Source organism: Empidonax traillii, unplaced genomic scaffold (genome assembly GCF_003031625.1).
Source record: "Empidonax traillii isolate 1590-97213 ecotype Southwest subspecies unplaced genomic scaffold, ASM303162v1 scaffold824:size280585, whole genome shotgun sequence".
Taxonomy (NCBI): domain Eukaryota; kingdom Metazoa; phylum Chordata; class Aves; order Passeriformes; family Tyrannidae; genus Empidonax; species Empidonax traillii.
Window position 1 is genome coordinate 147384 of NW_020956017.1, and position 26200 is coordinate 173583.

At 40.3% G+C, this 26200-nt stretch overlaps 1 protein-coding gene across 2 annotated transcripts in view; it reads right to left on the reverse strand.

Annotated features, from left to right (window-relative positions):
• TSPAN5 (tetraspanin 5) overlaps window positions 1-25460 on the reverse strand; it is an 88096-nt gene extending 62636 nt beyond the window's left edge. The window contains exon 1 of one of the 2 annotated variants that reach the window (XM_027901946.1): window positions 24945-25460. In XM_027901946.1, the coding sequence (XP_027757747.1) occupies window positions 24945-25025 (81 nt within the window). In that variant the 5' untranslated portion in view covers window positions 25026-25460. The remainder of the gene's footprint in view (window positions 1-24944) is intronic. The other variant, XM_027901945.1, reaches the window with a different exon arrangement.
• Between the last annotated feature and the right edge of the window lie 740 nt (window positions 25461-26200).

Sequence of the window (26200 nt, forward strand, 5' to 3'; positions counted from 1 at the left end):
GAAAAAAAATCCACTAAGTAAATGAAAGAAAAGAAGTATTAAAGATCCAACAGATGGGAATGCTTAATGCAAAGACAGAAGTTACAGCCCTATTTGCAATTGTCATTTTGGTCATCTCAACCTCCTTTCACCTTGTCTGAAAAGGTGACCAGAAGAAAGGCAACCAAGGCAAGAACTGGGTTTAGGGAGGGGAAGGCATTCAGCATTTTCAAAGAGAGCAGCTTGTAACAGTGGTAACTAATGTACCCACAGAACAGGGACTCCTATGGTTAAATTAATATGGCATGCTGCAAAATTTGCCATGGTCACCACTCATAGGCTTTAACTTAATCCCAGCTGGAACTAAAAGAAAGCTGTTCCCTCCCTAACACTTGGCCTCTCCATGTTTTGCAGTTTTAGTTGCTGTATCCACAGATGTCAATAACTGAATAGTCAAGGCACAGAGCTCTCCCCTAGACTCTTCCACCATCACGGGTGGAACAGCAAGCTAACCAGCAGCTTCTCATTGTTTCATTCACACCCTGAGTACTTATTATGCAAAGGGACAGTTCAGCAACAGTTAACTGACTTGAGTCATATAATCTAGATCTTTTACTACTTCAAGAGATCTATGGCACCCAGATCTATTTTTGCTCCCCACTCCAGTCCTTAAGCTGATAAACAACCTTAGATGGTCTGTGTGAGAACTAGTAATTTTTATGCTTTGTGTTGAAACCTGAAGTTGTTTGCCTGTGTCTGTGTGTTGAGAAAGTCTTATTTTATGTGCATAAAGTTAGACAAGATCAACAGTTTCACTGACACACAGCTCTTACAAGAGGTCCAGATCACATTGAGTACAGCTGCTTTTAAAAGAACTTCAATCAGTTACTTGGAGAGATTGTTAAATAATGCTTGTGTTTTAAAAACGTGGTTTCAATTGGAGCAGCTTCCCTGGTAAGCAGTGAAGAGGTGCAGTGGCATAACGTGCCCTCAAGTCAGAAAAGCTGGCATATGAAGAGTAAAATGTAAAATCTTTCATTACTAACAGTCAGAATCTTTTTGACCAAGCACAAGTAGGAACAGGTACTCATGAACAGCAGTTGATGTTGGTATTGAACATCCAGAGCAATGTCAGTTATTTACTTTCTCTCTGCAGGGTAAAACCACTTGATAAATCACATGACAACCACCTGGGGAGATCACCATCTGATTCGTTTGCAGGACTCACCACACAGAATCTGAACCTCCCCTTGACCCCAAAGAGAGCTTTTTCTTAAGAAAAATCATAATTTCTTTCCCTATACGAAACATGCTCTGTTGTTTGAAAGTCCTAACCCTTAGAGAATGCAGGAAGTACACATCATATCCCTACTACCGGCAAATATGGACAAAGAATTAGCTCTGTTGGATTTCAAACCCAAAAGCAATTCTAAACAAACAAGCTCCATTCCCCAACACATCCCCTTATTTTGCTCAGGATCACACACTGTTATTGTTAGCAACCTGTCCTTCCCTCAGGAAGAGGCTGAATAAATGGGCACAAAATAAACCTCTGGCAAGAAATTAAAGAGCTATATGGATTTCTCTCATCCTGCCACTATTCCCTTCTCAACATACAGTGGACTACAGAAAAACTATAGAATTAAAGAAGATTAGCAGAACAACAACTATCAAGACCTTGCAGCACACAACTCAGGTTACAGTGACATATGTATCTGAGACTGACACCACATTCTACACACTCAGTTCAAGCAGTTCAGAAACACCAGAATAAGTCACAAATTACAGAAGATACGGCTGTAAGTTACCTGCCCCAGTGACCATCGGTCCTTACGTGAGTTTTTGAAGTCTGTGTAAAGACCAAAGGGGAACTATGCAGCACTTTCAACCCATAGAACTCATCCCTATTTGTCACACATTACCAAAAGCTCACAGATTCCTCCTTATTCTTTCTCTCCCCATTTGCTCAGTATTCTCAAACTCAACAACACTCTCCCCACCGTTCCTGTTACTTAACCAGACAGTTTAATCACTGAGCTAGTTTGTTTTCTTTCACCACTCAGTAAGATTCAGCATTACCAATCCCAAAACCATGCCAGCATCACAGTTTCAAATTTAACATTGCAAAAATCACAACTATTTTTTTAACATCACAACAATAAACATTGAGCTAAAAATAAAAACAAGAAATTAAAGCCTCACAGCAGCATAGCAAACTGCAGACAATTTTTACATCTAAAAGATTTCTCACTCCTCTTTTGACCTACTGCACTAATGCAAATATTACTTCCTGAAGTCTACTCAACCCTCATGTTCTGCATTATTGTTTCCATTCTACGTAATTCAAAATAAACACTTTTAGAAATACGCATCTACATGGTGCTCAGCAAGGATAACAAAAACAACCATTCATTAGTTACTCAGTTTATTTTGGTATGCCTTCAATAACATACATAGCAGTTTTACTAGATAAACCATTACAACGTAGATACTCCTACTAAAAAAGAAAACCAAATACACTGAGGGGTTGCAGAGCAGCGTGAAACACATCCTTGTGCTATTCTGGTTAATAAAGATGTTTTTGAAAACTCCAGCTCTTTCCCCTTTAAAGCCTTCCACCTACAAAAGAACAATGCTCACACGGGCAGCAGTCTCCATACAATAGATGCACTCTAGTATACCAGGGTACTTGTTTCCTAGGAAACAAGCTTAAAAAAACCAACAAAAACGACAGAAAGTATCCAGTATGTTAAATATGCAAATAAAGTAGGTCACACCAGTTATATTTCACTCAGTGAAGTGAAGAATCCACAACTCATTATATTCTGGAGTACGGGATTAGTTTTTCAATAACTGCTCAAAACTAAATGATCTCTATTTTTCTACAGGCACCTCTGAAGTACTCTGCTTTTTAGGAACAAATGCAAGACCAGCAAGAAATACTTTCAGTATGAAAATATATGTTGTTTTAATGTCAAAATATTCTTAATGCAAGTGTATTCCAGCTATCTGTACAGCCTACAAAACTCTGAGCAAAGCATTGGCAACAGCAAGTCACACCAAACCAAAGTCTGTTATTCCAGTCCAAGACATCACCAAATTTTAGCAAGTTCTCACCGTCATTGTCTATAGCCCTAAAGAGAGCTCCAGTCAGAGTAACTGGCTTCTTAACACACAAGCCAGGCCAAGCTTTACTGCAGTAGGAAGTAGAGGAAACAGAACAGAACAAACTACCCTTTTGAACAATACTTGTCAATGTCCTGAAGGTAATGTATCAGCAGTTGTTTCCCAAGCTCCCATGACAAAAATGAAGAAGGTCCTGGGAAGTTTGAGCAGGTCAGTCTCAAAAGAAAACAAGCCAACAGCTGCATGCCCCACTCGTTCTTATTAACGTGCTCTCCATTATTACATTTGAGATGACATTTCAAGAATATGCTTGGTGAGAACAAAAAGCACAGTTATTTATATTATTACAGCACTCACAGGAAACACAGGCTAGTGCAGTGAACCCAAAACAAGTGTCAAAAAACTCAAAATCTCATCATCAGCCTGTTTGAAATCTTGGCAATCACCTAGCACAATACTACATGAACAAAGCATCTTAAGTTGTGAAAGGGCACTGCCAGCAAGTGTAAAAACCATCAGCTGAATCATACCAGTGTCAGTTCAGAGAATAATGAATCCTACACTGTAGCTTCACACTCCCTCTCTGACACTGAGCTACTGCTAAAAGTCTCTTCAGCTCATAATAGGGAGCTGTAACTAAAGTGCACTGGTCATAACTGAAGGCAGAAGGAACATTGCCTGGGAAAAAAACTCTCCACCAATGTTATTTGTATTGCTTCTACAGTCTTTGCAAATGACAGTGTGATAGCAGGTAATTACAGTCTACCTTCAGGCACTGTTCCTATTTTCTTATTTTCTAGCCTGCAGAAGAGACCAGCATGAACAAAGGTGCCCTCATGATTCACATGGGTTTTGTTAGTTTTGGTTAGTCTATTAAATAAAAGAGGATGCAGATATGCTTCTCAGTCCTCTTCTTCACCTTTAAAGGATAACACAAACACAAAGGTATGTCAAAAATTCAGGAAAGTGTTATTTATTAAATCAGCCAGGAAAGGACAGGGAAGAGCTTTATCCAAAAGTCAATCTCCTGAACCCACAAGCAAGTCAAGTGACAGTGATTCACAACAACACATTCAAGGATGATACAATTTCAGAACTAAAAAAAGAAGTGAGTACCATCAACTGACAAGAATGGTAAAATTCCTACAATTAATTTTGAGTCCTTAGCAACTTTTTTGGGTAATCTCACCACACTCTGGACTCTTTCTACCAGAATATTCTTGGACTGATCAGAATTAAGCAGAAATTGATCCTCTTTCACATCACCACAAACAGCAAATCAGTGCACAAAATATTTCTCATTCTCTCCAAGGAGAAGGATTACTGTTTAAAAGAGAAAAAAGGAGAAGAGAAAAAAAAAAAAAGAAATGAAGAGTCAACACTCTGTTACAACTGCAACTCTCTGGAAGAGCAGACGACAAAGGAAGACCAACTTACTCAATTCAAGCACTAGCTGGCAAGTTCACACCAAAGAACTACTTGTCGTACCAGCTGGGGTGGAGTTACCAGCAAAGAGCTACCACCAGCTACAGAAGTACCTTGGCACTGCATCTCGGCCTGGATGCCGCACAGACACTTGCTTTCCCATTCATCCTGCTATGACATGGAAATACAGGATGCCAGCTTACAGGACTACTCATCTGGCACCTGCTACTAGTACTAAACTGACTGAAGGAAAAACACACATACATTTTTCCACATGTGTGTTTTTTGCTTTCATGTAATAGTTTACTTGTGCAATATTGTCTCTAGCCCCACCACCAAGGTAGCTTTTAGTTGCCTAATCAGCATGATAAAATGAACAGCATGAGCAAGTTCCAATACTTTCCTCTCTCTAAATCCATAAAGTCAATTACACAAATCAAGACATTTTAATGTAATGTGGATTAAAAGGTTCTAAGCTTAAGTATGCCTTGCTTTTAGGCTTTCACAATGCAGAATATTATTTAGTATGACAAAATGGGATAGCCTGTTTATTCATTCAGGAGAGGTATTTGAATTACTGCTGACATTTGATCATTGCTTCCAGATTTGGGGAATTAGACAAAGAAACACAGTCAACGGCTTGATCCTGAACAGCATTCAGATCCTTTTAGTGAATCCTCCCACTCTCCCTGAGAGCAAGGAGTCACCAGTCCCACTATAATCCTCCTCACCCAAACTAACAGCAGGATAATTCTATTCTGATCGATGGGTACCGAATACAAATTTCAATTACCATATGAGTAAAACCTGCTGTAAGAGTAATTGATTCATTCAAAGAAGTTCACCCAAGGAGGGGTGGGGATGGGTGGGGAGGAATGTTTTTCTCACTGGTCTTGGAAGAATGTTCACTCGTGTTCAAGTTTAAAGAAGGAGATCTTCCCATCCTGCCTGTCTGCCATTATAAGCACCACACATGAAAACTGTGATTAAAGATATAGGGACATCAACCCTGCTCCTGTTGAATCTCATTACTGCATGCATCTGCATTAGGCATTACTGAAGATAGTCCAGACACTAAATATACAGAGAGAAAAACAACAAGCCCCAACAATCAGCTACTCCATTAGCAGGCAGTCTGGCAAGGCCACAGTTTCATTAAAGCAGCAACAAAGCAGTTAAAGCACTCGGTAGTTGATTTCAGACGTATTTCATTCAAAGACATTAAAATAAATCTAATTACAAAGGTAGTAATGGCATTTTGTTCTTGTTAAGTCCAATTGGTAGGCAGAACAGCAATTCCAACGTTGGTCCCATGATTATTTCCAAACATTACCACAAACTTATACAATTTCCATAATAACCATGATATTTTTAAGAAAAAATTTAAAACAGGGCAAGTTTTCAGAGAGCACTTTGATGACCTAATAACATTTAACACAGACTTTAGGCTGCTGTATTATCAATGAGAGATTCTCATCAGCCTACATCAGCCTGAAGCCATTTGTGAAGATGGCCACACCTTACACCACTTTGAAAAGTTTTATCAAATCCTTACTTGAGAGAAAAGAGCCTTTGCAAATTAGGACCCTTTTCCACAGTACGCAAAAGGCAGTTCCACTGATTTAAGGTAAGACTCTCTAAGTGCTTGAAGCCTATTTTTGTTCAGCTAAGGCCTAAATAACTCTTTACCAAAAAAAAATTAACCTGACAGTTACACTTAGCTTCATCAAAGAACCCTGGAAAAATGTTGTTGAGACTGTTCCCTCCAGACCTATTTCTCCACTCGGAAAACGCAGATAATCAGAGCAATGCTCTGCTGAAATGCCCCAACTGCCCAGTCAGAACTTAAAGCTCACAATGACATGCCAGAAGAGGACTGAGGGGGGAGTGTCCACCTAACTAGAAAACACTTCAATTTTTAAGAAAATTAATCATCTGGAAAAGCGTCTGTGGCTTAACGTGCCCTCCCAAAAGTTAAAAGAGGATATGAAATTCACGCACAATGTATCAATACATTTACACTCAGATACCCAGTAAGCCAAACCAGCTTGTGGAATCCAGAGCAGGGAAAAGCAGAGGAGGTGGGCATCCTCACAAAAAGAATGTGGTTGGGTCAGAAATTCTACTTAGCCAATTTTGAGGCATGGCATTCCACCCCACCACTAAGCAGCTCCCCCTCTGCCCTCTGGGAGTTAAGAACCCATTTACAAACACCAGGCTTCAAAACAATAAAAACCCATTTGAGAAAACACTCCTCTCACCGCTGTGCTCTAAGTCACACACACAACACACAATGGCAACACAATGGCTCTGATGTTTCTAACTCTCCGACTGACTTCGTGGGGAGAACAGGAATTAGCCATGTATCTTCAGCAGCCATGAAAAGCAGAAAAGTAGCCTGCCTTCTCCAGGAAGTATAAAAAGCAGAAAGAAAGACTTGAGCTTTTGGTGAAACCCACATGGCTGATTCTTTTCTCTGCAAACTGCTCCAGTCACGTAAGTACACAAAACATATAGAGTTACTGGATTGTTGCTGCTATTCAGCCCAGTGGTAAAAGACTGTGACTGATAAAAATGCAGAGGAAATTCTTGAGAAAAAGAAGAAAGTCAAGTGAAGATGATGTAGGAAGGTCTGATCTGCCATTGCACTGTCAGCCAAGAGTGGCCACAGGAGACCTTTGTATTTTAATTTATGCTCTCTCAGTCAGGCTGAGGAGCAGCAGCTGCTGCAGTAAGAGCAGAGAACGCACGGCTGTCAGCAGGGCAGACAGGAGGGCAGTCCTGATGCCTGATACCCTGCAGAGAGAAGAAAGATAGCAGGAAAAGAAAGACTTCCCCAGCAGGGACCCCTCACTGCAAAAACAGATTATGGCTGGCAAGAGCAAAAGCTGTTCTCTTCAATGAGCTTCAGCAGTACTGGTATGGAGAAGAAGTGGAAAAACAGAACCAGGTAAAACCATTAAAATATATATATATATATATATATATATATACACAAACATACCTTTATATAAAAGTAAACATCCTAGCATACCCTGCTCACATTGGATTTTATTAATGCTAGTAGAAACCATAGTTTTCTAGCAATTACACCTTTGGAAGTATACCTGGCCTACAGCATGAAATTCAGTTTATAGGATGGGCTTATTTCTCCTTCAGTAGAATCTATTATATAAAAGATTGGAGCATGATGCAAAACAGTTATACAGCGAACACCAAGGATGGGGGCAGAGAGGGAACCACTCTTTGTTGCTGCCAAGAAAACATTAATTAATCCAAGTAGCTCACATATATATAACAAAACAAAAATAAAACCCACACACCCCCAAAAAAAACTACACAAAACCACACACCTAAAAACTTAAGAAAACCAAAACTATCAACCAAACAAAATAACACACCTTTAAATGCAAAGCCTTAAAAGCACTTTGTTCCATTGTGCAAGGTTTTTATTGAAGTACTTCTAAAATAGATCCCCATGCAGCAAATAAAACATATTTCAGGATGAACACCTACCAAATTTTTTTTTTTTTTTTTTTTAGATTTCCTATAGCAGCAGGAATTTAGACTAAGTTGTTTATCTGGAAATCCCATTCCCAATGGGATCAGATCATGGACCTGGGCCCTGGGAATAAGGATTTACAAAGGCATTTAGAAGCATTCATTTATTATTTCTTAGTAAAACAAAAAGTCTTAGAACTCTGTAAGCTTTTTTTTTTTCCCCAAGCCTAGTAAACTAGCTTAAATCTATAGTCAACTTCTGCATGGTCAACTAGATTTAAAGGCTCTGGTATTTTTTGGCAAGAACCATACCACCAAGTTATGTGGCTCTCTTGCCTATCTTTTGTCATCTTTGTCAGCCAGTAAGTATTAGTAGTCACCCGTGACACTTATGCTCTTCCTCCCTTCCCATGACTACTATGCAAATAAACAAGAAAAGTCTCACATTTCATCTACCAGGTGTCAAATGCTGTGGTATAACGTAAGGTGACTTCTGTAAACTTGTCTTAACAAATTTGTTTGGGCTACAACACAACCTTAGGGATGTCACGCTTATACAGCACTGCTGTCTGGCCACTGATTTACCTTATGCAACCCCTCAAAGTCGTACTCCTAGCACAGCATTGGTCTCTGCTTCAGAGACAGCCTGGGCAGCAGGCAGCACTGCCCAAAAGACACAGACTTTCTCATGGACTTTCTCAGGGCCCGGACAAGAAGGGAATTTCCCACCTTTCCTTCCAAAATACCAGGCGAGTGCTACATTTGAGCTTTTATGTTAAAGCTTATTTCTAGAACCTACCAAAATAGTAATCAAAGGAAGGATTAGTCTGACGCCTGCTGAGAACACCCTTCAGATTCACCTGCCTATCATAGAACTCTCAGCCCTCGTATACTATATTGTTACTTAATAAGGATCCATCATAACCAATGTCAGAATTAAATAAGGACTCTGGGAGTGCAGACTTGCTCGTTTCTTCCTTTTGGGAGGCAAGGGAAAGAGAGGATGAAAAAGGACAGAACTGCAAGCAATTGCAATCCTACATTAAAACTGCCAACTGTATACCTTGCTGTTAAACGTGGCCTGGGCTGAAAATGGTTAATTCATTGTAACTGGAGGAGCTGTGTAAAGATCCAAGTAGGTCACCATCTGGAAACTTAAAGCTCCTCTTCCCAGCAGAAAGCTTTTTCATCTATGACATCCAGCTGTAGTTGCCTTGGACTGCTACACTTACTTGACTTTACACGCCTCCTACATTTGTAATTCAACCATCTGAACCACTGAAAAGGAAGGTATCCAAAATTTGTTTCTTAGTGGTATTGTGTGGAAAAGCCAGGGGCAGGATACAGAGGGAGCAGATAAAAGATGTTTCAAACTACATTCTTCAGATGCAGGATTTTCATTGTGGTTTCACAGAAACTAAGCAGATGAACATGAAAGTTAATTGACTCCAAGCTGCAGAATGCTTTATTAGATGCCTGTTGGAACTCCACCTCTCGCAAAAGTAATCCAATACTAATAGGGAAAAGGTACAGCTAACAACTGGATGTCACACTTCAGAAAGTCAGACATTCAAGGACCAACCAGATAAATTCACAAAGAAAAATCTATATAGGGATTCTAAGTACAAAGATACTAATTCTGGATCTGAAAGGCTGGGGATTCAGAGCATATTCCCTAAGATTTATCACTACCTGCCTTGTTTCTCATACTTATTACCAGCTGGCCACTGTTCTAACAATATTTACCTTAAGCAAACCTATTGTCTGGTCCAGTATGATCACTGGTATGGTCTCTGTTGCACTTCTAAAAATATGATACCTTATTTTATTCTATACCAGGAATTCTATATCTTATTTATTCTATACCGGGAAATGCTTTGATCCAAACATAATGTTAGATGTCAGAGAGGAAAGACTAGAACAGCTCACAGTACTTTACCCATAAAAGCTTCAAAGCAACTTTCTGTCCAACCCTCTGCAAGTTTTCATCTTGCGTCCTATCCAAACCTAAGAACGTTCCCTTTTATTTTAAATGCAAAATACCCACATTAAAAGGAAGACACTGATTTAAGTTTATCTGAATTTAAATGAATGTTTTAATTCTATATATTCTCATTAAAGTAACAATTTCTTGAAAATTTCAGAGCTACCTTTATAACACTCACAAAATTACTTCCAATACTACCTTTGAAACCTAAGAGTATTTACTCCTTTAGTTTCCAGTTACTTTACTGATGATTATAGTTTGTTGAGAACATTTCACAAACAGCAAATACATAACTCATTCTGAACACTAAGAATTCATTCTGAAATTTTGTAAGAGTTTACATACCATGCAGTCCAAACTGCTGGCCTTATCTCAGCTTAAGCCTGAAAGAATTTTCACTAGACACATTTACCCCAAAGCTCAAGGGAGAAAGAAAACAGTATACCTTTACCACCCTTCAGTAAAGTACACCAGAAAAACCATTGCAAAGACAAACTCCTACTGGGTCATACCAGACCAGTATTAATGGTTTAGTTTCCATAACTTCTGTAGTAACACTAGCTCTGCAGATTTCAACATACCTTTCACAACTCAGGGTTTCTTAACTCAGCCTGGGATCAATCAAAGGTATCAGACCTTAAAAACAATAGGGAAATGACAACTTGTCCACAGATTTCAAAGCTAATTAAGATGAATATTTTCAAGGGACATTGCTCTGTCTACAGTGTTGTATTTTGTGGGTTTTTTTCCAGAATAGGTCTGTCCATAAAAATTACTAATTATGCCAAATATTGATTGCAGTGTTGGTGTTTGACATGGACAACATTCATATAAACAAAACCTACATGGCTTTAACCCGAGGAGGTTAAACCAGATGGGTTTGCAGTAGCAAAATGGTCTGTTTAGTTCCCCTGGTCACATCCTCACCTGAGTGGAGCTGTTTTCCTCCCACGTCACTCTTCACCAGCCTCTCGGTCACTTTATGAAGCCATACCTTACACTGGCCCAGCTGCTTTAAGTTGGTTTAGCTGGTAAGGATACCATCCTGAAATGCCCTCTGGGACAAAACCATCAAACCTCCAAAATACTTTTGATCTGTATGGGACCCCATCTCAAAATTAAAGATAATACCTTCTTATCACATCTTTCACACTGTATGAAACACAGCCAAATATATCTTAAAATAAATCTGTTCTAGGTATTTAAACGTTGTCAATTCACACAAAAGTAACAGAAATCCAGACTACAGGATCTTCAAACTTTTAAATTTGAAACCATTAAAATTTTAACTTTTTTAATAAGAGGTGTAGGTGCATTGATATATTGTTTCTTCACACACTAGAGAGAAAGAAGAGAGCAAGATTCTTTCCCTTGGGGAACTCCCTTGCATTGAACCTAGTCAAAAGGGAAGGCTCAGCACATCTCCAAAACCATGGAGCAACTTTTGGCTCTGGAGGATAATGTTTCATTTGAAGGTACATGACAATTTAGCAGATTAAGGATTCAGCGCAATAGCTCAAAGTTCTTCATCTCCCTTAGTGGTACAATGAATCTAAAAGCAGAGATTGCTCACTTTAACCTTTTTTTTTTTCCTAAGCCATCAATAAGAATCAGTTTCACAGTTCTTTAAAGCCCTCCCTAAAGGCAAACAGAAAAGTGACTCTTACTTTTTACTTTTAATAGTATTGAAACCATTTATGACTACCTACTCATACTGCTTTTCCACAAAGTGCTGAAACAATCCAATAGTAGAAAATAAATGCAATATGCATCAAGTTCTACACTTTGACTGGTTTTACTTTTTCTTTATCAATCACCAAAGCATAAACAAAACTAGATTGAGATGTTCAGTTCCCATTCAGCTATAAATTGATTTTCAGGCTTGATTTATATACGTGGCTTCTTTCATGCTTTGTTTACAGAAATTATTTTATCTGATACACGAGCTTACTTGATAAGACACCATTAGCAGTAGTGGAACATATTTCATGCAGAAGCCATTATCTTTAGCTTAAGATGCTGTTGAAGTTCAGATGCCATAAATAAAATGTGGAGATTTCTTATGTGGCTAATGGTAGACCACATAAGTAGTGGTATTTCAGAGCTGAGCATTCGCAGCTCCACTGGGCAAAGATTTATCACGACGTTGCTGCTGTTATGTACATGCCTGGCAAAAGCAGGACTCAGTGCTCAATGAAGTACTACAAATTGCTAGTTATAAAAAACAACAGTGGTGACCTGCTCGCTGCCCAGACTGGTGGCAAGGCACATAGCCAGCAGAAACCACTGTTAAGTGGTATTTCAGCACATGTAAAGCTATTTCATCCAAGCACACCACTACTCTACAAGTAGAGAGAACACAGCCACAATTGCTTGCTGAGGACAAACTCCACGTGCTTCATCGGCTGAGTTCTCCCAGTGCTACAAGTATTAGAGTCCCATATAGCTCCAGCTATTGAGGGGAAGTTACCACCTAAAGGCTGGTCAGTCAGGATACTTACTCTGAAACACAAATGAGTAGGAACACTGCCATCATGATAGGCTCCACTGTTCTCTGCCAGAGTTTTTAGTTAGACTACTGTAACACCCCTTTTGCCAGCTCTTAGCTACTTAGGCAACTGAAGTAATTGCTCTAGCTCTTATGAAAGACTTCTCAGTGTTTTGTTTCCAATACTTCTTTGAGCTTTCCCACACATCCTCCCTTTTTTGTTTGGTTTTTTTTTTTTTTGTAAAAAACTACATTGTTTGAAAAACAATTATACAGCTGCCAACAAGTGATTCCCACTGAAGTCAACAGGATCTGCTCTTACGCAGAGGGTTGTAACAAGTGCCCAATCATTTACAGTGCTGAAAGCCTTTGTGCTCTATACCCTAAGTGGATGAAGGGCAATGCAGGGGGCTCATGTAAAATTAATACCACATCAGGAAGTGGATGAAGGAGAGGGAAGGCAGTTAATAATTGATCCACAGTTTGTTTCTCGGAATTCTGAGACATCTTTATGGACGTTTGTTTTGGTTTGCCTTTATGGGTTTTTTTTTCTGAGGTAGAAAGTTTTTAAAGTTCTACTAACAAAACAGAGTGAAACAATAACAAAGGAGCTCCCGGAATGGTGCTCTGATAACAATAACTGCAGAAAAGTATCTTCGCAGAAGGCAACATGGAAATACAATAAAAAACAAGGCAGCGTTTTTCAGACAAAATCTGACTATTCTCTCACTTTTAAAAGACTACATTCTTAAATTTAAATATCTCCTGCTTTATGAAAAAGTGGTGTATTTTATTCCCACTCTTTTTGTAAAAAGTTACAGATTTTTCTTCTCACTCTCATTTAAACAGAAGTCCAATTACTCCCCACAATGCAAAGTCCACCCTTCCAACCCATAAAGTCCTTCAAACTCCTCAAGCTAGGTGTCTAATACTGCTCACTTGAACAATTTTAACAACACAGCTACACCTACACCAAAAGTGTTCTACATTGCTCTATAAATATCATCTGCAGTCATTTTAAGGACATGTTACAGTGGCAGATTGGAGTAAGATAGCCTTTTAGAGTAAATGAAAATCTGACCTTGGTACATCAAGGAGATTTAAACAAACAGCAATACTCACTACAGTTCTTATCATCTCCAAAGATACAAAAAAGGAATCCCACCAACTCTCAACATAAAATATGTAGAACTTTACACTATTTTTCTAACTCATAAAGCAGCAACAACCACCAGCTTCTTTAAATTTCAGTCCTGTACTCCAGCCTCGAGTAGTATTGCTGAGATCCTGTCCTTCAAATGCCCCATCCATTCCACCTCACCTGATCCTACATAGCTCAGTCCTGCAGCAATTGTTTATGAATTGCTATGAAATGTGAAATGCTTCACATCAGAGCCAGAATTTTGATATTCACCAGACACACAGTTTGACACAACTAAAGAAGGATTATCTCCCGCAGGTGTAATTTGGGAGGTCTTGCACCAATACCAAGGCTTGCTGTTTCAGAAGGAGATGCTTGCACATTACACTGAAAGGAGGCACATGTTTATGGAACAAAGCTGTTTGTCAAATAGGAACAAGCATCTTAAAAATGGTACCAAAAAAATCCAGTGTTGGGTTTTTTACTTCTCCTTCCCACTTCCCTGTGGACATGTGGCTGAACTCCAGTAACAAAGCCAGCAAACTGCCCCTCTTGGAGCATGGCATCCTCCATGCAGAGGCTTCTGTGGGCTAAGAGCACAGACTCAGTTGAGCTTTCAACACCAGGTGATAAGAGCAAGAAGAGATACCAATACATGTAAGACACAAAAGGGGCTCCCTTGGAGAATGGAACAGAGAGAACAGTCTCTGCAAGTTGGGAGTACAGCGAAAACTGAAAGGAGGACAAAACCAAAAAGAATCAGGTAACAAGAGGCACAGTAATTTATCCAGGCAGTAGTAAGCTGCTATTGACAAGAAAGCCACAAGTAACAGGGGAGTACAGCATCACTGTCATTTATTAGGTATGACATTTAAAATAATACATGAAATACTGGATGATGGAGAGTTCACTGAAAATCACACACAGAAATTTCTGGGATGGGAAAAGTTGAAGACACAAGCTACTGTTGCCCACAGCTCTCCTTTTGCCTCTGTCAGAGGTCAGCCCCTCCGCAGAACAGCTGATAAGGTCATGAATCTATGGGGCAGAGAAGAGTACTCAGAACAACAAAAATGGCCAGATGGGAGCCACAACTCATTCACCTGTTACACTGGCACAAACCCCTCAGTGTCAGTCTCATCAGGACTGGCAGTGGTTTTCTTTAATATGCAAAGTTATTAACTGCATCTGCTCAGGAGCTACTTTCTCTCCCAGAGGCATGAGAGTGCTTTAGGAAAAATGAAGGAAAGCAGAGGTCAACAAGGATGTAAACCATGTAAAATCTTAACCAGCTTATGTTCTTGAGTGAAACACAAACCTACTTGCATGGAAAAGTTTCTGCAGAATAAAACTTTGATTCAAATATCACCACAAACCACTAGACTTACCCAGGAAGTGGTTTTGCCTATCTTCAAAACAAAGAAAACAAAACCAAAAAAAAAAGCAACGTTTTCAAACCACACCCAGCCCGCACAGCTGAAGTGGGAAGACTACTGGTGTCCATGCCGGAGCTCCCAGCAGGAGTAGAACAGTACAATATAGTCAGAGGAAGCAAAAAGTTCTTTGCCCGTAGCAGCAATTAGATGGGTTTCCAGTCCCTTCAAGTGCTGCTGTTAGATACATAACAATAGAGACGTAAGTTAATAATAAACTTCTGCTCTAGCACGTAAAAAAAAAATTTTTGTAGTGCTGCATTATTTTATGTACATGTAATATATACATATATATGCATGCATAGTGTGTTTTTTATATATATATATATATAAATGTATCTCCAACATTAAATGCATACTAACCTTTTGTTTGTAACAAAGCCACTAGAACGGATACTATTTGGGAATGGATAATTACGACAAACTCTCTTCAGAGAGATCATTTGCCACCCCATCTAGCAGCCACTCCAGTGAAGGACTGGCATTATTACAGGGAGTGGTATGGTGTTTGGAATAACATCTATGGGAAGGAGAAGAAACTTGAGAGGTAAATGATGGAGCTGTCCACTTAACCTTAAGTTCAAATTAAGTTCACGTTACAATAAACTTGGTAGACAATCACTGTTCTTTGTTTCTCCAACGTCACTGAGCACTAAGGAGAAAACAGATAACCACCATAACTCTTATAAAAACAGAGATTAAAGTGCACCAGAGGGGTATTCCAAAGTAGCCAATGTCCACATAGCTCACTCCAGGAAGGACTGTTATCTATTAACACAGCAGCATGTATTACACCTCTGTATACTCCAGAGTCCAAAACCACTTTACCTAGAGTTGAAATAGGCCATGCTTGTACAATCACTTAAGTTGATCTGTGCAGGGAAAGGAGACAGCACACCAAAACCAACCATGAAACTACTGTCAACCAAAGTGGGGAAGTGGCCTTGCTACAGAAACAGGTCCTCCTAGGTATTCAGAGAGGAAAAAGAAGAGAGTTCGGCAACACCTAACATCCCCCCTTAACGCTCACAGAAAGAAAAAGAAACGAGGGAATGTTCACTATATCAAGCAATACTGATTAGAAACTGGACCTTAATTATTTTTTAAGCACAATCATACATATTTCACATTTACATGTACACATTTTTATAGTCTTCACAAGCCAAATGGCTGAATTTTCATCTAGGAACGAACTGGGTAACTCCATGGAAAAGGGGGAATTCTAACTTTACAAATTTTACCTCTTCTTTTTAAATGATTTTAATTTTATATTTCATTTTTTTTTTGACTGACTAAATTCACACGTGTTCCTTTTGACATATATCCACATAAAGTCAGAAGACAACTTTTACAAAATTCTATCTTTTACCCACAGGAAATCTTTCTGGTTTTATATTTAGGTGGCAAAAATTAAAATTAAAAAATCTGAAACCCTTGTTCTGTGCATAGTAGAACACCCCCATATATTCCCAGCTGAGAATAGCTCCGGATACTTGCCAACCCTCCTCCTCATTACCTAGTAGGTACTCAATGTTTTGAACTGTCACCATTTCCAAATTCTGTTCTCCATCCTGAAACACTAACCTCGTGGCATTGCAAAGACAAACGTGACAGTGATCTTCCACAAGGTGACACAGTTAACTGAAGCAATGCATGAAGCAGCAAAACCTTTGCCATACGAAAACATTTTTCCTTGGTGTCTCAGTTTTTATATACGAAGTATTTACAGCACACAGAGGGAACTCCCATCAAGCTCTTTTTTAAATCACAGCTGGTTGGAACACAGAATGCAGCAGAAGAGATGCAGTTCAGTGCGAGAGAAGCACAGAGAACCTAGCCTTACAAGGGTTAAATACATGAATATGTGAAGCTTACACGGGTACATAAAGCAAAGGTGTCCAACAGGCAGAACCTGTGATGCAGGCTCTGACACAATAACAGATACCAGGTGGATCTGCTTGGGGTGACACCCCACACAAAGCGCTACAGCATCTTTGCTTAGGGCACCAGAGCTCAGTTGAGAGAGTCTGCCCTCTTGACACAGAGAAAATCCTGACATAGAACAATGTTCTGCATCATAGAGGTTTTGCCCCTAAATCAAAGTAAATTAAGCTGGGCTCTCATCAAATGTAAGCTACTAACACCAGGAAACACCCAGTAGGTTGAATTATTTCAAGCATCCTTGCAGTATCATTTCTACCATACTCATTACCCTTTAACAGTAGGTTACTGGAGCTAGGGCTGGAGGTATACTCTGGTTTTTACTCATTAACACTTTGTTCAAGAAAACAAACCAGAAGCCTCTATGAACCCAAAATATTGCATGTATCTAAAGACATGTAGTCTCCTTTTAATGCTTTCTTTGAATGTAATATCACAAAGAAGGACCAAACACTTTAAGAAATAATGTTACTTGCTTATTGAGGAGAAAAAGAACCTATTTAAGCAAAAGTTTCTACAATTCTTAATTTTTTTTCTGTAAGAAGTTATGTTGTTGGAAAAACCAGGTGATAAAAAGGTATAGAACAGATATACAAAGTGTCTTCATAATATGTATTTGCTTTGCTGTAAAAAGAAAAAAGCTCTTTCAACACCATACATCAGGAACTTTGCCTGAAATGATTTTCAATATTATTCAATGTAATGGAGTCTTCACTAAGACCAGAGGGATTTTCATGGCCTGGAAGAGGCATATTGATTTTTTCCAGTTCTGTGGGAAATTGACAGTTCATTCATAAGATCCTCTGTGTGTGCTGAAATACTTATTCTAAATTTGTCCAGAGGAAAGTGAATGGGAAGTTGAAACATTAGCAGAAGAATCTGATGTGGAGACTGATGTGTATTAAAATAAATACTCATACTGCCATTTGGCTCATTTATTTTATAAAGCTAAAGGAGTAGGATCTGACTGTTTTTAGCATCTCCGCAAGTTAGGCCATCTGGAGGTTATATGAGATCATCCTGAGTCAGAGTTTGATACCAAATCAAGCACCCCTGACTGCAAGCTTCAGTGTGTTAGTGACATTTTTAAATGCCAGCATAAGGAGAAGGCTGAACTGCTCTAGATCTCTGTGTACGTTACAGAAGTAGCTACACCGAGCACTGCGCCAACAGTGACATCCACCCACAACAACCCTTAACACCTGTACAAAATACTGCTGAAATCAGTTAAATTTTATATCCACAGTGATCCATGAGATAGGATACTTTGTGGCAGGAGCAGCAGAACAATCACAAAAATGGGATGTTTGCCAAACTCACACAATAGTACAATGAAAAAGAAACATTATTCCTTACTGATTTGAGGCCTAATGTTTTCCTAGATTTTGCACTGTAAATCTGTCATTAAATGCAAATCAGTACATTCCTTAAAAAATGGATAAGCTTTTGTTGTTTTAATTCTTTACTGCATTGCAACAATACTTGCTAAATTTTTGTGAGAAACAAAGACAGAAACTGGTACAAGAGTACAAAGTCACTATGAAATGCTAGCTAATGGAAAAGTCAGATATTAAGAAGAGTTTAAAATATTACCATACTGGAAGGCACTTTTAGGGCTAATACTGACAGTGACTTCTGGGTCATCTCTAACATATGGGTCACTTCATGAGCTGTTCAGCTCCTTGCTCCTGTCCCTATCAATAAAATAATGACAGTCCTGTTGACAAACTACTAGCCATGTATTCGAGAAATGCGCTGCATATTTTGGGCAAAGCCAAATCTGAAGGCTGATTCCCTCCTACAGCATTATGGTTTAAGATTAGAATCCCCTAACTGGCAGAATTAGGTCAAGCAATTTCTTTGGGTCAAAAGATATTCTCTCTCACCTCCAGTTTTAATTGAAAGCAAAACATTATACTCTAAATGTTCACAGCAAATCTTCACAGTTACTGCTTTTGGTTTATGGAGTATAAACTGTTGAAGTACCTAGTCTGAACACTTAACAACACATCAGCTTCTTGCTCCAAATTTATTACTTGCAGTAGCCCAGGTGCCAAAACTGGTTTATAATGCATTTTCAACAGAGACTTCGAAAAGTCTATTTTTAGGAATGGGAATCAAAAGAAAGGGAAGTAACGTTTCACTAACTGTAAGCCCAAGTTTCTCATCCTCTACTAATCATTAACTTGCATCTTAGAGAGTTTAAGGAAAAAAGAATAAATTAAAGTTCACTAAGAAGTACATCAGGATTTTTGTAATCTATAGAACTAGGTCTTAGAGAACATTCTTAAATGGCAGCTTACATACATAATTTCAAACTATTCTCCACTGGAGAGGATAGAGAAATTCCTTGCATTTTTCTTCTTTCTACTCTTCACAAAAAAAAAAAAAAAAAAAAAAAACAAAACACCACACCACACTCAAACCACTCCTTCCCCTCACCTCCAAAAAAACTTTCTCCCCCACATTTTCCATCTGAAAATTATCCTACATCTATTGCACCTGGTACGTAACTTTTTTGTTTGTTTACAAGAATATGTTTTCTGAGTTGCTATCTGGGAAAAAAAACCTTTCTTCTCCAGTATAGCTGATGCTTGCCTTCCCTATATGCCTATTATATCATACACTGCAGTTGAATATGTACATATTCATATACATAATCCATACACCAAAAAGTTTACAATTACAAGACTGCCTTACAGAATTAAGGTAGCATGTCCACGTTTATATTCACTGTTAGAGAACATGGATTTGTTGCCTTTATTAAGGAAGTATTATCAACATGGAACAAGGGGGATGAGATTAGGACCTATGATAACTTCTTTTTGCACATACAAATACCAGTAAGATGTTTCACTTGCAGAAGTTTTCTGTTGGGGCTGCCTGTACTCTGCCTTCCATTCACATTTTCCTCTGACTGGAACAATAAAGATTCAAAATTGACTCTTCATACTTTGAGATAGATGAGCAACCAGGAAAAACTTACTGTGACAAATCAAGGTGGGAGACTGGTAAATATATTTACCAAATTTAACAGAGAAGAAAAGTATGTAAGCTGCTTATGATAGTTCCTATAATATTCTCTTGAAGTACATTGTCATTAAACAGAAGTCACACAATCAACCACAATGAGTTTTCTCTAGCTCTTGTGCCCTTATGCTTCTTCAGTCTTTTAGAAACTAGAAACATCAAAGAGCTTAAAACAGTAACATATTAACACCTAGTTTTGGAAAACAAATATTTATGAGAAAGGAAACAGTTTCATCCATGTTTCTTACCTATTTCTTTTTGTATAACCAGTGACACAGCCTACCATCAAGCTATGAGGGCAAGGAATAATTGTATTCCATGAACAACTTCTACAGATATGAAGCAAGTCCCCCGGGAGCCAGTAGCTACTAAATTTTTACATGCAATTGAAATACTGGGGCTACACCAGCTGAAAGAGACACTGAGGAATTCAAGAATGACAAGCTCACAACAATGCATCTATTTCATCAATATATACACCACGTCAATATAGACTTCACTGTTACAAAACAGCAGGATACTCGCCTGAAACAAGCATTGTTTTGCTTCTGGCAAGACTACTTGTGGAATGTTTAGCTATCTGTACTATTAAGAAATGCAAAATACAAATAAGAATCATTTGATCATAAAAGGGGGAAGGGAGGGAAATGAATAGAGTGCTTTCACTTCCACTGCAAGGACATCTTCTCAATGCAAATTTTTAAAGATAAAATGCTACAGAATGCATTAGAAAATCGCATGGAACAAACATTGATTTGTTTTGGCAAGGGAAAATTACATAATCCAAACTTCCTTGCGGATATCTGAAAACCAGCTGACATCAAAAATTATCTTTTCCCCCTTTGAAAACAAACTATCAACAATGTACGAAATTTAATAAGCAATCTATTGGTTGTCCTTTAAAGGTCAGTGCACTTTTCCAACACTTTTCCCATAACACACGTAACCTTAATTTCTTTCTGCTATCTCTCTGTAATTCAGAAGACTATTTAGACTCCCACATGGTTGCCATCAAAACCAGTAGATGCCAAGCAAATTAAAGTACAAGTTATGACTTGTAATATGCTGATGTATCATAACTGCAGCATAGCTCACAACTTACAGTGAATCACCAGATAAAGCAAAAGTTTCTGAGTTGTCAGTGCTTTTTATATCTTTCTAACTAGACTAGGGTCAGTGGAAGCAAGTGTGGTTTGAAATTCAGAGTTAAGCAATAGTATATATATATGCAGTTTCCATCAAATATAATAAAGCACAAGGAACAACTTAAAACAGCTCTTGGAACTAAAACTCAGCCTAAAACTGTCTTTCAAAAGTAAAGGGGGAAAGAGGGGAAAACGGTTCTTGCCTTGGGAAGCTGGGTGGCCTACTTTGACCTTTTGCACTCTACCTTTGCCAACGTTCTACATGGAAGCCTAAGGGGAAAGGAGGAAGGAGTATCATTTGTTTGCTTTCTTTAACTACAGAAAAACACATTTTGTTACCTTATATTGCAGCTTGTGGTTTACCTAGACAAAAACAGAAAGGTTCACAAAAAAGCACTGTCTATTCCACCAGCTGCCAGTCTAGAAAGGTAGTAAACCATGTGGCGCTTTGCACAGGCGTTATGCTAATCAAGTTAAAGCGCGGGTGTGTGCCCCATGAACAACCAGCAGAAGGATGGCAGCCGAGCAATGCAAAGGGAGGCTTAATACTGAGTTCTAACTTTTGATTTAGATGTATTTGTGCCTATTAGTTCTCCATTCCTAAATCTTACTTTGACCATTGCAAAATGAGCTTCCCTTTTCCACAACAGCATAGTAGTCTCATAAAGTAAGTTTTTCTGAACAAACACTTCCAGTGTATTTACCAACATTAATACTGAATTTCCAAAAAAACAATTAAGCTTGCAAATATACCTAAAACATTAATGATGCATAGACTCAGCAGATAATATTGTCTTCTACAATAGTACAAAGCACATATTTAGGTAAGAATGTCTTACCTAGTGTGATGCAAGTCCGAGAACTATCTTCTAAAAAGCAAACTGTTACCTTTAGTCACAACTACATACACAGCATTAGAGTGCAACTTTCCCACAATCATTGTTCTAATAATTCAGTAGTGGTTTTTAAAGAAAGAAATATCTAACCAGCACAAAACCAAAAAGACAAAAAGGCCTGGTAATTTATTTTGCCCATATTCTGTGGCATTTAAAGCCTCAGATTTCTGTAATAATTTCAGTTTAAGTAGCATGTACAATCATTCTCCACATCATTTCAGCAGATCTATAACACTCCTCTATTCGAAGCACTGACAATTTTCTTGTCAAAATCATTACTCTTCCAACTCATTCTCTTTTAGTCCATTGGTTTATGATGCAGAACAAAGAGTATTTCCCACCTGTTTACAGTAAAATTTTAAAAGGTTTTGTCAAAATCACGATATAACAATGCTTAGGTAGAAGGTCTATCAAAGCTGTGCTACCTATCTCCAGATTTGTAAGATCCTGGAGAGTGTCATGGGGTTAATATGACAACCTCTTCATCATTTCGACATATTTAAAATTAGTACATTAGTGGCTATTTTTGATAATTACTTTCTGTAAACAGCCAACCAAATTGGCAAATTTCATTTACAGCTTTTCTGGCCCAGTTTCATCATAGACTATTGAAGGATTTGCTATTAATTCAGTAAAAACAACATTAAAATGTATTCTACAAGAGTAACTGTCTATATTTTCACTCTAAATCATGAAAGACATGGTAATAAATGCAGGTTTTCTCGTAAAGAGACTACAATATTCTAAAGAAATTACTAAACTCTTATAAAGTGCTTGGTCTCTGTGAATTTCAAGAAGTTTAGCCAGGAACACAAATGAGATGATTAGCATTTTACAAAAGAGGAAATCTGCAAGCAAGGGCCACACATCAAGCAAGTGGCTCAGTGGGTGACATACAATTATATTTTTTCAGGTTTTCAGATTAGCATTCCAATAGTAAAAAGTCCCTGGCCTACTGGAATATTCTTTGGCCCATTCAGTTACAAGAGAGGCACACCTGCAGAAGCTGTGCTGCACCAGCCTCCAGAACACAGGTTTAGAAAACGAGTAGCTACAGAAAACCTAAAACATACCACTTGCACCCTCCACACATTAACCTTCAGAGAATAAAATGAAGGAAATTACAGGGTGTATAGCCTCTGATATACTGACAGTGCCTGAAACAGCAACTGAACACAGTTATGCAGATTTCACCATAATCTCCCTCTCTTAGTCCAAGGACACCGCACTCAAGTGTTCCTCACAGTACTTGTTCCCTGCTGAAAAATATTCAAGCTCACAGCAACATATGCCGAGGAGAATCCAAATAAAGAAACAGACAAGTGAAAAGAACCATGTCAAACTCAACCACTAAAAACTGAGTGGAAGAGTACAATCAAAACAGCTCTGTCGGGTCAAAATACTACAAAGCTTGCTACCACTCATCTCCAGGGGTCGGCCTGGGGCCAAGCAAACACCGACGTAAAGCCACAGTCAGGGGTTCACTCTCGCAGCATACCTTCTTGATTAAGGAAAGGTATTTCAGCATAAAACTGTAATTAATCAAAAATCCCATCCTTTCAAACATCCTCTTTAGATATCTTTGTTTTCCAGGAACACGAACCTGCTGTTCATGTAACCAACCTCTGTTCTCACCAAGCAGACAATCAGAAGCTCAGTACTGCTTAGAAGGTTTTTTCTCCTCTGTTCTTCCCCACCTTCACCTATAAAACTTCAAGGTGGTGTGGGGTTTTTTTTCTCAACTCTCCTTTCTAGTCCAAACAAGTCACTATGCTGGATATATTCAACTTGCTTTCAAAGCCTCTCAAAAACACATTCACCTAGCTGGGTTTGTGCATGTTTCTCATTGCTATGTGGAACATCTCATGAAAAGAGGGGCATTGTACACATAAGAGACTTCGCCCGACTTGAACGTTCTATGCAGTGAGAAGACCTCATCATTTTCACGTGAGAGAATGCTCACACCCTCCCCCTTTGTGATTCCAAAATTTGGCATGTATATCCAAAACCAGCTGCTTCTCTTTCAAATCCAACACATGGAGAAGACGCTAGAAGTACTATTATGCGCAGGTTACATTTCACTATACAGTTCTGCCTGTTCTACAGCCAGAGTGGTGCAACACTATGCAGGCACATCACGCCAGAATCCCAACAAATGCCCAAGCAAGCTTCCCATGGGCTTGAACTTTAGGGATGGTGGCAATACTGTTTCCACTCTCCTCCATTCTATGACTGCTACTACTACTATGTGTTAATAGCTAATCATAACAAACCCTTGCCATACTCAGCTTCATCATTGTGCAATCACTAAACATCACTGTTCAGAGAACCTGAGCTGTGATTTTTTGTTATTATTATTTGCATCTAAGAGGGATGTCAGCGCGAAAACATGCAGATCAATTCGTTCTCCAGGCCCGAGTGTCTGGCTGCTCCCTCCCTCCCCCACCGCAAAGCAGAGGAGGGAAAAGGAAGGAGGGAACAGGAAAAAAGGAGGGGGGAAAAAGAAAAAAAGGCATGAAATCCTCTTCGCACCTACAACAAAAGCAATTAGGAGGGCCGGAAGGGAAGAGGAGCCGGCATCCCCGGGAGGTGGAGGAATGCAGCACCACAACTTGCCCTGGGAAGGGCTGCCCAGGGCGGGAGGTGGGGGTGCTTCGGAGGCGGCGGCACCCCCGGCCTCGCACCCGCACCCCATCCAAAATCCCCCCGCGGCCTCGCGCCCGGCTGTCACACGTCCCTGCCGCTCCCGACCGTGGCCAGACCGGGGGCGCCGGCGGCCGGGATGGAGGAGAGGGAGGAAGGAGGATGAGGTGGCAGAGGACACGAAGCGCCGCGCAACCGGCTCCGCTTACCCAGAAAATGACATTGAAGCCGAAGATGAAATATTTGATGCAACAACTGACTTCAGGCCCCTTGTAGTGCTTCCCGGACATCCTCTGCGCTCATGAAGACGCTTTGCTCGCGGCCAGGGTGAGAACCAAATGGGGGCGCAGGGGGTAGGGGGGGCGGGAGGGGGAGTAAAAAAAAAAAAAAAAAAGGAGGGGGAAGACTCGGAGGAGGGGGCTGGGAAGACTGGAAGGAGGATGGGGGTAAGGCTACGAGGAGGTGTGCGGAGGCGGGTGCGGTGCGGCGGGCAGGGCTCAGCGCCGGCTCCGCGCCGCGGGGAGATGCGGCAGCAGCGGCGCGGCGGCGGCGGCGGGTCGGCTCCGGCTTGCCGGGCGCCGGGGATGGCCGGCGAGCAGCTCCCACCTCCTCCTCCTCCTCCTCTTCTCCCGCATGGAGGAGGCCCTCGGCTGCTGGCGGCGGGAGGGAGGGAGGAGGGAGGGAAGGAGCGGGAGAGGCGCCGGCGGGGCAGGATCGGCTCGGGCAGAGGCCGGAGCCGCGCGCTGCCCGAGCGCGCCCCCTCAGCGCCAACGGCCGCCGCGCGCGCCCGACCCCGCCCCCCCGCCCCGTGATTGGCGTCGCTCCCCGCCAATCAGACCGCGCGGCCGCCCGCCCGCCCCGTGTGGGCGGGGAGGGGGCGGGGAGGCGGCGCCGCTCGGCGGCCGGGGGGCTCCGTCCCGCTGCCCTCCTGCTATCCCCACCTTCCTCCCTCCCTCCCTCTCGTCCGGCGTGACACAGGGCCGGGAGTGCCCACACGGCGAGGAATAGCCCCGTCTGGCACGGAGGACAGCCCCGGTTTCCTGCTGGCTGGCTGCGGTAACGAGCCAGACCGTAATTGCACTGTGTGGGTTGTCCTGAATGGGCTCCCTGGGATCGCGTCCCACGGGACTTTCGTGTGCCCAGGAACGCGCGAAGAACCATTTTACAGAGATTGCTAGGATTTATATTTTAACGTACAGTGAGTTTATATTGAACCTGACAGCTATAAAGTTACATGGTTTAGTTATATTCATATGCTGTTTGGCATTCAGACTCCACCTGGACTGGCATTAACAGCATAATTAATAGCATTTCTTCGCTGAAGAATATAATAATATCAACCAATCAAGTCTTAAGAGTTGACTTCCTGGTCCAGCTCTAAGAGAGAGCTGGAGAAGAGAAGGCTCAGGGATGGCCTTATCACTCTCTACAACTACTTGAAAGGAGGTTGTAGCCAGGTGCGGAT